Source organism: Callorhinchus milii, unplaced genomic scaffold (assembly GCF_018977255.1).
Source record: "Callorhinchus milii isolate IMCB2004 unplaced genomic scaffold, IMCB_Cmil_1.0 Scaffold1, whole genome shotgun sequence".
In the NCBI taxonomy this organism is placed as follows: domain Eukaryota; kingdom Metazoa; phylum Chordata; class Chondrichthyes; order Chimaeriformes; family Callorhinchidae; genus Callorhinchus; species Callorhinchus milii.
In genome coordinates this window covers 86,889,494-86,905,738 of record NW_024704742.1, presented here as the reverse complement: position 1 = coordinate 86,905,738, position 16,245 = coordinate 86,889,494, and the positions used below count along the sequence as shown (strand labels likewise).

At 46.2% G+C, this 16,245-nt stretch overlaps 1 protein-coding gene across 5 annotated transcripts in view; it reads left to right on the top strand.

Annotated features, from left to right (window-relative positions):
• Positions 1–16,245, top strand: part of pip5k1bb (phosphatidylinositol-4-phosphate 5-kinase, type I, beta b) — a 125,920-nt gene that overhangs the window by 102,406 nt on the left and 7,269 nt on the right. For 4 of the 5 annotated variants that reach the window (XM_042332817.1, XM_042332812.1, XM_042332819.1 and 1 more), the window contains one exon: positions 2,100–2,238. The exons of the other annotated variant lie outside the window; for it this stretch is intronic. In XM_042332817.1, the coding sequence (XP_042188751.1) occupies positions 2,100–2,238 (139 nt within the window). The remainder of the gene's footprint in view (positions 1–2,099; positions 2,239–16,245) is intronic. 5 annotated transcript variants of the gene reach the window in all.

Sequence of the window (16,245 nt, the reverse complement as noted above, 5' to 3'; positions counted from 1 at the left end):
AGTAGGACTCGAACCATGCAAATGCAGTCTCACTAAGATGGATGAGGGAGTAGAGGCGGTGGAGGAGAATGGTTGGGGCAACTGTGTCAAACGCGGGAGAGTGGTCCAGGAGAATGAGGAGGCAGAGGAAGCCCTGGTCACAATTTGTTACTTTTATGAGCGCTGTCTGTGCTGTGGGCAGGGCAGAAACCGGACTAGAGGGGTCCGAGTCGGGAGTGGAGAGAGAGGTGTGAGCAAAGCTGATTTGTAACGACGTGCTCCAAAACTTTGGCAGCAAGGCAGGTTTGAGATGGATCTGAAGTTTGTGAGATTGGAGGGATTGAGGGTGGGTTTTTTTAAGGAGGGGATTGATGACAGGTGATTTGAGGGGGAGTGGGACAGAGCCTGAGGAGAGGGACTGGTTGATTGTGTCAGCCAGCAGTGGGCAGAGGAGGGGGAGTTGAGTGACCAAAAGCTGGGTGGGGTCGAAGCAGCAACAACAACAACAACAAGATTCCATTTATAAAGCAGGTGGTGAACTTCATCTGGGTGATGGTGGGGGAAAGGGTGGAGGGAGAGATGGGGGCAAATGAGTGTAGGGTGGTGGGTGTGGTAGGAACCGAGGTTGGAGGAGATGAGGGGGCATCTGGCGACATGAGGTAAAGTAGTCCAGGACCTCTTCACACTTGGCATCTGAAGTGAGGATCGAGGAGGCTTGAGAGGGGGCGTGGTGGAGTTGGTGGGTAGTGGAGAATCTGATTTTGGGGTTGGGTTTGGCCTTGAGAATGACCTGTGAGTAAAAAGCGGTTTTGGCTTGAGAGAGAGCGGCGGTAGGTGTGAAGATGCTCGAGCCACAGTTGTTAATGAACTGTGAGGCCGTTTTTGTGCCATTTGCACTCAAGCAACCGAGTTTGGGATTTGAAGGACCAAAGGCTGACGGTTGTACCAGGGGGAGTGGGTCGGTTTTGAGATGGATGTGAGAGGAGAAGGAGTTGAGGAAGTGGTCTGAGATGGCCTTGCCTGTGATGGTCAGATCAGAAATGGTTAGGCCATGGGTGAGGTCAAGGGAGTGGCCACGGTTGTGGATGGAGGTTTAGAGTGGACAGCGGCAAAGTCAGAGGAGATGGGGCGGGGGAATAGATGAAGGTTGAAATTACCCATTATGGCAGAGAGCCGAGGCTGAGAAGAGAGAGGAGATATCCGCAAGGAAGGACCCAGGATGTTTGGGAGGGTGGGGGGCAGTAAACCAGCAGAATTTTGAAGGAAAGAGAGGAGGAATGGTAGAGGGTGAGGTGCTCAAAAGAGGGCAAACAGCCTGAGGAGTAGGAGATACAGAGGTTTTGGAGATGACAGCTATCCCAACATTGCATTGGTTGGGGTGGGAGGGGTGGTGAGAATTGTAACAGGCACGGAGGATTCAACGAGGGGGACAGGGTTACCGGGGAGAGCCAGGTTTCTGTGATCCCGAAAATGTCTATTTGCTTCCAGAATGAAATCGTGGATTACAAGAGCTTTATTTGAGAGGGAGCAGACATTTTGGAGGCCAGTGCAAGTGGGGCATAGGCGGAAAAAGAAAGGTTTGGTGGGGTTGTAGATTGTGGGGTGGGGGAACGACTGTTGAGTATGCAGGGTTGAGAGTTGGGAAGGATGTGGGTGAGTGAAGGGGTGTTTACCTGTCAGCCATGAAATGATTGACCAATTTTATTTGAGGGATTATTGGCCAGGACACCGGGAGAAACTCCCTTCTCTTTTCAAATAATACCATGGGATCTTTAACATCCACCTGAACAAGCAGATGGGGTCTCGGTTTAACATCTCGTCCAAAGGAACGGTATCTCCAACAATACAACATGCCCCCCAATCCACACTGTAGTGTTAACCTCGACTTTGAGAGGTCAAAGGTCTGATATGGGGCTTGAACTCATAAACTTCTGGCTCAGAGACAAGAGTTCTGCCAACTGAGCCAAGCTGATCCTATCAGCGGCTGCTTTCTCCAAGCTCTGTGTGTGTGTGGAGGGGGTGGTGGGGGGAGAGAGGTTAAAGAATCTAATCTGAATTGAGAACACTTTTTTTATATAAAAATAGTAATTGTGTTTCTTTTTTTTGCTTTCCTGCAATAGGATATCGTAGGCGACCAGATCTGTTACCCAGCACAACGTCCTTATTTGAAGCAGCCTCCTTAGCCACCACACTATCCTCTACTTCACTATTTCTGAATGAGCAGACTCCATCTGAGGGGACAGGAAATTACTCTTACAAGTACGAGTCTAATATTCTAAATATGATCATAACGTTATATTTTGGGCGTTAATATAATTGATATCCTGCAGAAACTAATGTAGAAAATGTATAATGTAGAATGCTTCAAAAAAAAATAATTACTTTAATGTCCATCACGTTGATATCAGTATTGGGTTTGGTAACATCCTGCAGCAACATGCCTGTCGTGTGTATTACCAAGCCTTTGGTTGCAGGAAGAAGGTAGATGTGGAAACAAAAACTCTGAATGATTTGAGTTAGAGGGGTGAGCATACGGCAGTGTCCCACAAACAGTCGTGGATTGAGTGACCAAATTATTATTTGTTAATAACACCAGGAAAGCAATCCGCCAATCAACTAACAACCGGGTTCCTAGTTACTACTAGGTAAACAGAGACGTATGGAGTAAGGAAACTTGCCCAACATTTCACCCTGCTGGGATTCGAACCCAGGTCTCTCACTTGCGAGGCGAGTGCTCTAACCACTGAGCTACAGGACTGCACAAATATTCTCTATGACTCTATTGGAAGCAAAATAAGTTTAGAAATTGGATTATGGGGAGTCTTTCATTCTAATTCACAGCTACTATCTCGATGTCCAGCGAGTATTGCACTAGATACCCAACTGGGAAAGAGGTTGTTGTATGCTTCCGCACTGATTTTGGGACATTGTTGTGCACACGTTGGCGGTCACAGTCACTACACGTTTTACAGTAAAATCCTGGGAAGTGGTTTTAGATGTACACCCAATGTGAAAGGTGCAATATTAATGCAATGATTATTTATTATTAGAGTTTTATGCCCCTTTCATCTCTCCTGAAGAAAGTCACAAAAGCACAATTAAGAGAGCGGTTCAAAACCAAATTGTTTCATAAGACAAACCCTCCATCTCTCTGCTACTAAATAGTTGGTTTTATATATGTTTAAAACATTTTGGAAACTTATAGATTTCTATTACATCATCTGTATGTGCAATGAATGTTCTGCATATCCTGAAACAATGCAGTGAAATGGAGCTCTATTCTGAAGCCTAAAGTGACTCAGTTAAATATTTGTTGCATATTTACACTCTACATTTATTTTTATTGATTTTCTTTTTAAGCTTAAAAACCAACTGCATTTCCTATGCATTGATTTATTATGCATTATGCATTATCGACGAATGGCTTCTCCTCCACCCCCCGTACTGTCTCATGTGGTGTCCCTCAGGGCTCTGTCCTCAGTCCCCTCCTCTTCACCCTCTATATGCTCCCCCTCGGTGACATCATCCGCAGACATGGAGTTAACTTCCACATGTATGCGGATGATACCCAACTCTACCTTTCCTCCTCTACTCTCAACTCCACGACCACCGATGTCCTGACAGCTGCCTGTCCGACATCGAGTCCTGGATGAGAGACAACTTTCTTCAGCTCAATGTGCGAAAAACCGAGGCCCTCCTGATTGGCTCACGTCAGCACCTCAGGCGCCGACACCATCAGCATCCAAGGCTGCACTCTCCACCTCTCTAAGCCGGTCAGGAACTCGGCGTTCTGTTCGACCCTGAGCTGTCCTTTCTCCCTCACATCCGCACCACAACTGGCACTGCCTTCCATCACCTCCGGAACATCGCCAGACTACGGCACTACCTCACCCCTCACGCTGCTGAAACCCTGGTTCACGCCTTTGTCACCTCAAGGCTGGACTATGGGAACTCTCTCCTCGCCGGCCTTCCCGCACCTCCCTCCACAAGCTGCAGGTCATTCAGAACTCTGCAGCTCGTGTACTGTCCCGCACCAGGCTTCGCGACCACATCACACCCACCCTCGCTCGCCTCCACTGGCTCCCCATCCCCCAGAGGATTGATTTCAAGATCCTCATCCTCACCTACAAGGCCATTCACGGCCTCGCTCCCTCCTACCTCTCCAACCTACTATCACCCTACCTACCTGCCCGTACCCTCCGTTCCTCCGGCTCCGGTCTGCTCCACGTCCCCCGCCCCAACCGCCCTACCATCGGTGGTCGGGCCTTCAGCCTCTCAGCCCCTAGGTTCTGGAACTCCATCCCCCAGTGCCTTCGCCGCTTCCTCCCTCTCCTCCTTCAAGGCCGGTCTCAAAACCTTTCTCTTTGACCGAGCCTTCAGCTCCCCTCTCGACTCTCTTCCCCCTCCTCGCTCCCTCCCTTCCCTCACCCTGACCATTTCCCCCCTGCTCGGATCATGACCCAACTGTGCAGCGCCTTGGGACGTCCTCCTGACGTGAAAGGCGCTTTATAAATGGAATCTTGTTGTTGTTGTTGTTATTTAATTAAAATCCTGTTCTTCTGAGTAACATGTCAAATTAAACTATTTTGTTAAAAGTTTGCTTCCATTCCTGTTGCAAAAACTCCTTGTTCACTACAGTTTCCATAAATGTGAAACTCTAGTCCGTAGGTATCTAGTTGCTCCTTTTATATGACTATGTTGACGTGTTGATTAACGCTTTTCACTTGAATGAGAACATGCTTGTGTTGACACAAGAGCCAAGGATATGGGATTAAAAGATGTGGTATGATCTTAAAAAAAATAAAAGCTCAATAGGTCAAATAATCTACTTTTGTTCCTATGTTCCTAAAATTCTGAAGAAGATGCCTTAAAACTGATATTGGTTTGGACACTTTTAAAAGGACAATTGAAAGCTGACCTTGGATATCAAGTTATGTCCAAGGTGGATCTTTGGGCCATATGATCTCTCCTCTTCCAAATATCTCCATTACAACATTGTTAGATATTACTCTTCCTAGTCACCTGTTCTAGCTCTACTGCACCTTACTTAAAGAACTACTTCCTCGTGGCTGCCCTAAATGTACTTTTCACAGCTCTAAACCTGTGAGATGACATGAAATCACCACTGCTCAACACGTCTTCAATGCTTTTAATTTGGCACACCTGAACATATTGTTCATGGTTTGTTTTCTCTGTGTATTTATATACCTCTGGGATGCCTCTCAGGTACCTTTCATTATTCATTCCTTTATAGTTGAGGGGAGAGGGCCTTGTCACAACTTATGGGACGTCCTAACTGAGAAGATTCTCGAGCGGTTTCTTGGGCCAATGAGCTGCCTAAAACCAGCTGTTGAGCCATGCACCAAACCAACTGGAGTAACCCTGTTTAATGTCTTGCCAGTCTGAAATACTGTCCTGCCCACATCTTTCTGACAAATTCTTAAACTATTGCTTTTGGTTCTTTGGAGTAATTCAAGCACCTGAATTGGAATTGAATCGGAATTGGAAAATTTCTACGTCCCTGCAGCTGAATAAATCATACAAATTATAGACTGAAAAACAAATTTATTCATGGCTGGGAGATATACTCTAAATAAAAATACATTTTCAGTCCTTCAGTTTCTCCCGCTCCCCCATGAATTATTCAGCTGCCATAAATTGTAAGTCTACCTTGTGAAGGGTTGAAGTTAAACATTGTGAGGAAACACATTCCCAGGATTAGGTTGTTCATCACTGAGTGACTGAATGTTTACTCATTAAGTCTGTTGCTTTGTTCTGACATGTTAAGTAAAGTCTGTGCTGCATTGGAAAACTTCGGGTTAATTCATGTTTTTACGGATAGTTTCCCCCCCCTCCCCCATTCAGTCTGGCTCAGTTGGTAGCACACTCCCTCTGAGTCAGAAGGCTGTGGATTCAAGCTCTGCTTTGGGACTTGGAACTCATAGTCTAAGCTGATACTCCAATGCAGTCTGCTTGTTCAGATGGATGGTAAAGATCCCATGGCACTGTTCGAAAACAGAAAAGAAATTCTCCCGGTGTCCTGACCACCAAGCCCCCAAATAATATTGGTCATTCACTCCATGCCTGATTGTGGGACACTACTGTGCACAAATATACAGTCACTGCACTTTACAAAATATTATGTGAAGCACTGTTCTCCTGATGTGAAAGGCGCGATACCAAATGTAAGGAATATTATTATTAATAATAAAATGTAAGGATTGTTATTTACATTCCACTTTCCTGTTGGGAGGACATGTTGTTACTAATTGAAGCGTTCACACAACTGAGAGCCTGAGCTGGAAAGGGCGGAGAAGATCCGGGGAGGGAATAGGAAAGGTGGCCAAAAGTGCAGTTGCAGAGAAAGGTTTTGAGGGGGTTTTGAAGGCGGAATGGGAGAGAGAGAGACCGAGAGGGACCCTGGGATGGAAAACCATAGAGTGGTTGCAGAAGGACTGGCCGCTTGCTTGATGATGTGGTGTGATGTGAGGCATACGGGAGAGGGGTGGGTAGAGGGGACAATTGGGGAATGGGGGGATTGAAGCCAAGCAGGCCAGTAGAGTCACAATTTGCAGAGGTAAAGTTGGGCAAGGCCATGGTGAGATTTGAAGGTGAGGATCTCGGACATGCTTTCTAAGATAGTATTATCCATGGACTTACTATAAGAATACGGGTTCTTTTGTATTTTTTATGTTTAAACCTTTTATAATGTCAGCTATGTTTGGCATGTTTGTAAGCCTGGTAACAGCAAGTCTTGTCAAATGAGTCTTGAAAGCATTTCCAGGCTGTAATTTTACCATATCTGTCAGCTGTGCGTTGCAAACTCATCATTCAGTCTTTACTGTTTTATTTACCACCTTCTCTGAAGAAGACTTTTTTAAAATCATTTTTATAGTGCCTTTCTAACAAAACATGGCAGAACACATTCCAGTTATTGTCAAGTGTAGTGATGGCTTTTTGTAAGCAAATATGGCAGGAATTTTGACACAGCAAAACCTCACAAATAGGCATGAGGTGAATGTCCTTCTCCTCGGTGGATCTTTAATGTAGTTAAGAATAAGCAGACAGGACGCAGATTTAGCCTCTCACCTGAACAGCACCTGTGACAATGCAGCTTTCCCAGGAGAGCACAGGACTGCGAGCTCCATTTCCAAGGTGGGGCTTGAACCCACAACCAACCTTCTGACTGAAAGGTGAAAGTGCTGCTGAATCACACAAGTTGGAAACAAGCTTCAACCATTTGAACGTTTTAGTTCTATTTGCACTTGGTTTTGTTCTGAAAGTGTGCTAATAACCCAACACATTTTCAGGTGAAACTCTGAGTTTCTTTTTCCAGGTGTGTGATAACGAGTTGTTCTGGCATCAATAGTGATGGCCTTTGAAACTTAATTATCTAACCATGTGAGGATTTATGTGAGCAGTTAAGTTATAAATGCCCTAATTCCAAACACTAGAGCCATTATTCTCCACTCACGTAACTGAATTCTCAGGCTACTTGTCTGTGGTCTTTCAAATGATCTGTAAAAATCTTACATAAATGTTCAAGTGGGTCATTTGTTGATTTAACTCTCAAAGGTACGATTTTTGCTTGTATTTCTGCTTGGCTGGATTCCCCTCACTTCCCCTACCCCCATTTCTTGTAGAAGTAAACAGCACAAGAAATATTGGTTCATATTCTTTTTACATCAATTTAGAATTATTTTGGCAGCATGATATAAATTATTTTTAAATTGCATGTTGAAACAATCCCCTCCCTTGCCTCCTCAAGTCCTGACTCAAGACCTTCCTCTTCGACCATGCCTTCAGTCACCCTCCTTCATGACCCCCTGCTCTCCATCCTCCCTGATCCCGACCCCTCGCTCGGGTCTGAAACACTGACTGTCCAGCGTCTTGGGATGCCCTCCTCACATGAATGGGGCTATGCAAATATAATTTTGTTGTCGTTCCCTGTGTAATTTTGAATGCAAGTACTGTGCCTGAAAATATATCAGAAAAATGTGCCTGATATTAGCTTTTGGCTGTCTTTTATGCTATATAATTATTTAGCCCCAAGCACTTGTTGTACTAAATGCTTGTTAAATCCAGGAAGAATTAATAAATAATAATCCTTTATTTGATATAGCGCTTTTTACGTCAGGAGGACATCTCAATGCGATTTAATCTAGAGTGTGGTGTGTATGCTGTAGGCTAATGCAGCAGCCAGATTGTACACAGCAATGTCCCATAAGTAATGCTTCATAAATGTTTTGTTTCTTAAAGAATTATATATATTGCAGCACAAAAAGAGGCCATATAGTCTGTTGAGCCTCTTTTGGAGCTATGTACCTGTTGCAATCCAGTTTTCACCTCTGGCAAAGATGTGATAAACAAGCTTGTTTTATTTCTGTGCATACCAGGTTTTAAAATTACATTATTGTGAGACTCTGCATGTTTTGGTTTGAATGTGATGTGCCATGGTTGTGAAAAAGAAAACTATTAAAATGGTATGAGGAAAGGGTAGGGGAGTGAGACCAAATGGATAGCTCTTTCAGAGACCAGGCATGGCCACGAAGGGGTGAACAGTTTCTCCTGCTCATTATTCCCAAATGTGTCCTAGAACTGCTCTAATCACTCTCTGGCAAGGAAGCACTGCACAGAGTCATGCAGTTTCCACACAGGGACAAAATAAGCAGGTTAATCCAGGTTAAAATGACAGAGTTATATACTGAAACTTGTGGGTCATGTTTATGGTACGAGGAAAACCTAAACAAGAAAATATATTGGAAAATACAACAACTTGCATTCATATAGTGTCCTTTAAGTAGGCTAACATCTCTGTGTCCTTTATGATGACAGGAAAAGGGAGAGAAAGGGGAAGTGGACATAGGTGAAGTAGGTTTTGAGATGGGACATGAAAACAGAGGGGGTAGAGGGAGGGAGTTCTCACGTTAGGATCATGAGATCTGAACACATAACCACCAATGTTGGGGCCGAGTAAAGAGGTCGAGCGAATGAGCAGATGAATAGGGTAGTAGAAGATAAGAGAGCTAATAGTAATAATAATCCTCTCATTTGATACAGTGCCTCATGTCTGTCGTTTCAAAGTTCTTTGTGAGATTTTACTTTGAAGTGTAGTGACTGTGTGTTTTGTAGCCAATTTACACATGGCAATGACACATAAACAGCTATGAAGTTACTAGGCTGTGGAGAGATTTATATATAGGTGAACAGGAGGCCATTCAGCCCAACAAGCCTGTTCCACTAGTTTAATAGATCTTGGCAGATCTTTTAGTCCCATTGTCCAACCACTTTGCCATACCCCATAATGCATTTACTATCCACATATACGTTTAGCTCTCTTTTAAACATCCCTATTAATTCTGCCCCTGCTGCTTTCTATGGCAAAGTGTTACATCTTTATAATACTAAACCGTATATTTGATATAGCACCTGTTCACCCAGTGTGCTTCACAGGACATACTGTAAATTGTGACTTTGTGTTTGTGGGCAAACACAGCAGCCAATTGTGCACAGCAATGTCTCATGTAGAGCCATGAAGTGAATGTTGACAAGGAAACCAGGAAAAACGTCTTTCTCTTTTCGAATCGTGCCATGGGATTTTTAATGTCCACCTGAACATGCAGACAGGGCCTCGGTTTAACGTCTCATCTGAAGGACAGCACCTCCAACAATGCAACATACCCCCGGCACTGGACTGAAGTGTCATCTTAGACTGTGGTCCAAGCCCCAAAGTGGAACTTAAACTCATGACCTTCTGACTCGGAGGTTAGAACGCTAAAACTAAATCAGCCTGACACCCTCTGTGTAAACCCTTTACAACACTCTGTGTGTTGTAAATTAACTGTTGTACAGTTAATTCATTAATAAAAATTGCTTGCTGCCTTTTGGAAAGCATTCACCATGTGTCTGCATGAAAAGCACCCGCACCAAACTCCGCTCCCCGATTACCCCAGTCCTCGCCAGACTGCACTGGCTGCCTGTCCCAGAGAGGATCGATTTCAAGATCCTCACCCTTGTCTGTAAATCCCTCCACTCCTCCGCACCACCCCTACCTCTCTGACCTCCTCTCTCCTCAAAACAGTACCTGTTTACTTTGTTCCTCCGGATCTGGCCTCCTCCTCGTCCCCCGAGTCCTCCGCTCCACCCTCAGCGGCCGTGCCTTCAGCCACTATGCCCCGAGGCTCTGGAACTCCCTTCCTCACTCCCTTCGCCTCGCTCCCTCCCTTCCTATTTTCAGGTCTCTGCTAAAGACCTTTCTTTTCGACCGCGCCTTTGGTCACCTTCTTCCCCCTCCCCCTGGCTCAGCCCCGGGACCCATTATTGTGAAGTGCTCTGAGACGCCGTCCGGCGTGGAGGGCTCTATATAAATCCAAGTTGTTGTTGTTGTCTAATCCGGCTGGTCACGTGGTGGTATTGCCCAATCTCTGATAGGCAAAGAGTCATCTCTCGGCCATTTCTGCCTCACTCTTAAGATTGGAGAATCACAGGAAAAGGGGCATTACATGACGTTACTCCCACAAATTTACAGTCAATCCATTTCACAGTATATCCTGTGAACCTGTTTGACACGTCTCAACAACGTGATAATCGGAGCTATGTCAAATGCAAGGAGTATTATTAGACACTGTTACAGCGTGTAACAGCACAGATGGGGTCTGTGAAAGGTTTTCTTGTTATTGCAGTTGTACAAGTTTGTTCTGAACATTGACAAGTTTAACGACGTTTTAAAAAAATTAAATCTGCCAATTGATGTAAGAAGGTGCAATTACTGTGCCACTTTTATACAGTAGAGTTTGTTTTTTTAGCGACTAGGACCACAATCTCATCCACTCCAAGGTAATCGTCTTTAATAAGCTGTGACATGCTCAATTGAACTTGCCAGAATCCGTCAATGAGGGTGTACAGTTATTATGTAAGGCAGATATTGACATTTGCTGAATAAGTGTTCTTGACAGTTTTAGAATCACAAGACTCGGAGGGGATAGAATCAAACGTATACGTATAGAATTATATGTCAGTGTATCAAATCTATACATTAGGTTAGGTAGTGGGTCCTTATGAATGTATTGCAAGACAGTTTTGCCCCATTGAATTGATAAAGTAAGCAAACAGATTGAAGTCCAAGTGGTTTATCGATTTTTTTGACCTAAGAATGTATGGAATCCCTTGAAAGTGCGTGTGTGGCAGCGAGGGAGACTTTATAATTGTACCATACATTAATGTGTTAACTTGTTTAAGTGAGTCACACTCGTCTCTGCTTCAAAGGTTGTGGGTTCAAGCCTCACGTCAGGACTTGAGCTCATAATTGATACTCCTGGACTGGGCCAGCACTGCATCAGGTGCTAATGTCAACAAGACCGAGGCCCTCCTGCTTGGCTCCCTCGGGCGCTGACAGCATCACTCTTCATGAATGAACTCTACACCTCATGGAGCCAATACAGAACCTCCCCATCCTGTTTGACCTTCAAATGTCCTTCATCCCTGGCATCTGTACCATGAAACGCTCTGCCTTTCCCCACCAACCAACATTGCCCAGCTCCGCCACTATGTCTCACCTCAGGCCGCCGTGACCTTCATCCATGCATTCATCACATCCAGGCTCGACTATGCAAACTCCCTGCTTGTTGGCCTCCCAAACTCCTCCCTCTACAGGCTGCAGATTATCCAGCACTTTTCAGCCCATATCCTCTCCTGCACCAGGCTCCGCAACCCTATCACCCCCATCCTTGCCCAACTCCACTGGCTCCCCAGTGGGATACAGTTCAAGATCTTGGTCATCACCTTCAAAGCCCTCCACAGCCTCCCTTCTCCTTATCTCTGTGACCTCCTAACCCCCTACAAACCTGTCCACTCCCTCCGCTCAGCAGGTTCCGGCCAGCTTCACATCCCCCACCTTGCCTGCCCCCCACCATTGGCAGGCAGGCCTTCAGCCTCCGCCACCACCTTCTGGAACTCCATCCCACAGTCTCTCCACTTCGACTCCTCCTTTGCCTCCTTCAAAAACTGTCTCAAAACCCTCCTCTTTGACCGTGCCTTCGGTCACCCTTCTACCCCTACCCTCCCCGCCCTCAACCCCTCCTGATCCCAGCCAGCAGCCTGGGTGCAAATCCCTGACTGTCCAGCGCCTTGAGATGTCCTCCTGACATGAAAGGGGCTATACAAATGTAATTTGTTGTTGTTAAACGGTTCCTGTCTGACTGTTCAGAAGGTCTTTAAAGATCCAGTGGCACTAATTAAATTGTGTTTCGCCTGCTCCTGGACAACATACCTCCAGATTAATTGGTTATTCACCTCCTGGCTGTTTGAGAGACTTAACTGCCACATTCGCCAACAAATGCCATCACTATGGTTGGCAGTAATTACACATGAAGCACTTTGAGACTGTTCAAATGAATAACAACTTGCATTAATATAGTACCATCAACCTCTCTTTGTCCACCGGTTCAGTTCCCACCCCCCTAAAAACAGCCATCATCACCCCCATCCTGAAAAAAACTTTCCTGGATCCATCCCTCCTCTCCAGCTACCACCCCATATCTAACCTCCTATTCCTCTCCCAGATCCTGGAACAAGTCATCGTATCCCAGCTCCGCTCCTTTCTTTCTCATTATTCCCTCTTTGAACCCCTCCAATCCAGCTTCCGCGCTGCCCACAGCAAGGAAACAGCCCTGGTCAAAGTCACTAATGACATTCTGAACATCTGTGATCAGGGCTCCCTCTGCCTCCTTGTCCTCTTGACCTCTCTGCCGCTTTCGACACTGTCGACCACTCCATCCTCATACACCGCCTCTCTGCTTTACTCAATCTTCACGGATCTGCCCTTGCCTGATTCGATTCCTATCTCTCTCACCGTCTCCACTTTGTCGCCTCTAACGATTTCTCCTCCAGCCCCCGCACTGTCACGTCTGGCGTCCCCCAGGGCTCTGTCCTTGGCCCTCTCCTCTTTAATATCTACATGCTCCCCCTTGGTCACATTATCCGAAGACATGGAGTCAACTTCCACATGTATGCGGATGACACCCAACTCTACTTTTCTGCCTCCACCCTCAACTCCAGGACCACTGCTGTCCTGACAGACTGTCTGTCGGACATCAAGTCCTGGATGAGGGTAAATTTCCTACAGTGAATGTGAACAAGACTGAGGCCCTCCTGATTGGCTCGCGCCAGCGCCTCTGCACCTCAGGCTCTGGCAGCATCAACCTCCACGGTTGCACACTTCAATTCACCAAACCAGTCAGGAACCCAGGTGTCTTGTTCAACCCTCAGCTATCTTTTCTCCCCCACATTCAAGCCATGATCCGCTCTGCCTTCCCTCACCTCCGTTACATCCTGTCTCTGCCACTACCTCACCCCTCAGGCCACTGAAACTCTTGTTCATGCCTTCATCACCTCCAGGCTCGACTATGCAAACGCCCTGTTTGTCGGCCTTCCCAACTCCTCCCTCCACAGGCTGCAGATAATCCGGAACTCTCCAGCCTATGTCCTCTCCCACACCAAACTCCGTGACCCCATCTCCCCCACTCTCGCCCTTCTCCATTGGCTCCCTATCCTTCAGAAGATCCAGTTCAAGATCCTGGTCCTCACATACAAAGCCCTCCATGGCCTCGCCCCACCCTACCTCTGCGACCTCCTAACCCCCTACCAACCCGCTCATTCCTTCCGCTCAGCCGGCTCTGGCCTGCTCCATGTCCCCTGACCCACCCGCCCACCCCACCATTGGCAGGAGAGCCTTCAGCCACTCTGCCCCCAACCTCTGGAATTCCATCCCCCCAGTCACTCCACCTCGCCCCCTTCCTTAGCCTCCTTCAAGTCCCGCCTCAAGACCCTCCTTTTCAACAGTCATTGGTCACCCCCCTTCCCCTCCCCTCTCCCCCCATGACCCCAGCTCAGGTCTGAAATGCTGTACACTGTCCAGCATCTTGGACATCCTCCCCACGTGAAAGGCGCTACACAAATGTAATCTTGTTGTTGTTGTACCCCTCTTGTACAATAACCTCTGGGAGTACTTCACAGTGACAGGTTAGACAAGAACTACACAAACAGACAGAAACCACATGCGCCAAATTTTAAGATTAATTCACAAATTTAAAACATTTCAAAAGAAACAGAAATTTGCTCCTTTAATTTCCAATGGCACACAAGTTCATGTTGAGGATTTCATATTTGTTAGCAGTAAAAGCACCATCAGAATATAATTGATTCAGAATGCTCACAGACTGGAATAGATCAACAGAATACTGATAGTAACAGTCCTTAAATTAGTAGGTCATTAAATACCAAGCACATTGAGTGTGACCTTTGTATTGGTATTCTGTAATTTTCTGAATCATTAAATCTCTTGATGCTTAGACTGATACTGCAAGTTTTATGCCCAAAGGAAAGAAAAGACTGTTGTTCATTCCTATGTACTGATATTTATTTAAATGAGAGTACAGTATTTTTTGAGTAACGCCAAAAGGTCTGCATAATTATCATTGTCGCCGACGACTGGGAAGTAGGAAATTGTTCAATGTGTTTATTGTAGTTTGGTTGGTCGAGCACTGCAGTACAAGAGGGATTAGAATGTTGTAGCTTACATCCTGTGGGCCCATTTACCCCTTTATGTGTGTGTGTGTGTGTGTGTGTATGTATAATCTAGCTCAGGACGATGGCCATCCTTTTTGACCTCCCTTCGGCTCGGTGTCGTGCTCTGTCAAGCTCTCTGAATGCTACCCTCTGCATGTGGGGTGCTATATAAATGCAGGTTGTTGTTATTGTAGCTTTGTAGCACTCTCACCACTGATCAGTAGGTTGTAGATTCAAGCCTGACATCAGGACTTGATCCCATCAAAATCCAGGCTGAACTTCCAGGCTGTGCAATTGCTGCATTGCCTGAAGTGCTTCCCTTTGGTTAAGTGGTAAGCCAAAGCTATAACTACCTGTTCAGGTGGATGTGCAGGACCTCAGGGTACTCTGGGGGTGGAAGAGTTGGGAGTTTCTCCCATTGTCCTAGCCATCAAACCTAGAGATAAATTGGAGATTTTGGTTAAACAAAAATGAGGAAATTTGCGACATTTGTATTTATACCAGAATCCTTTTTTCTCTTTCTCAGTTCCCCGCCCTTCTCCATTGCTTCTTTACGATTTGGGTTATCTTATATATTTCCTACATGTGTATGATAGCAAACTTGTAAGAGAAAAGTGGAACTATGAAACCTCTTGCATTGTTACTTTATATGATATTTTTGTGCATAACACATGCAGGTATCAGTCTGGCTCAATGTTAGCACTCTTGCCTCTGTATCAGAAGGTTGTGGGGTCAAGCCCCACTTCGGGACTTGGAATCAGACAGTCTAAGATGACACTCCAATGCAGTGCTGGGTGGAGGGGTTTGTTGCATGGTCAGAGGTGTCATCCTTTGGATTAGATGTTAAACCGAGGTCCAATCTGCCTGTTCAGGTAGACGTTATTTGAAAAGAGAAGGGAGTTTCTCCTGCTGTCCTGGCCAACAATCCCCCAAATAAAATGGGTCCCTCACTCCATGGCCGTTTTGTGAGACATTGCTGTGCAATGTGCTCGGTTTAACATTCATCCAAAGGATGATACCTCTGACCATGCAACACCTCCTGATTGGCTCGAGCCAGCGCCTCTGCACCTCAGGCGCTGGCAACGTCAGTCTCCACGGCTGCACACTCAACCTCACTAAGCCAGTCAGGAACCTGGGTATCTTGTTTGACCCTGAACTGTCCTTTCTCCCACACATCCACGCCATGACCAGCACTGCCTACCACCACTTCTGCAACATTGCCAGACTTCGCCACTGCCTCACCCCTCAGGCTGCCAAAACCCTCACCCACGCATTCGTCACATCAAGGCTCGATTATGGAAACTCCCTCCTCATCAGCCTTCCCAATTCTTCCCTTCACAAGCTGCAGATCATCCAGAACTCTGCAGCTTGTGTACTCTCATACACCAGGCTCCATGACCCTATCACTTCCACCCTCGCCCAACTCCACTGGCTCCCCATCCCTCAGAGGATCGAATTCAAGATCCTTGTCCTCACTTTCAAGGCCATCCATGGCCTTGCCCCTCCTATCTCTGACCTGGTGACTCCCTACCAACCTGCCCGCTCCCTCCGTTCACTGGGCTCCAGCCTGCTCCATGTCTCCTGCCCAATCATCGGTGGCTGAGCTTTCAGCATCTCTGCCCCCACACTCTGGAACTCCAACCCACAGTCCCTTTGCTTCGCTTCCTCCCTTGCCTCCTTCAGGTCCGGGCTCAAGACCCT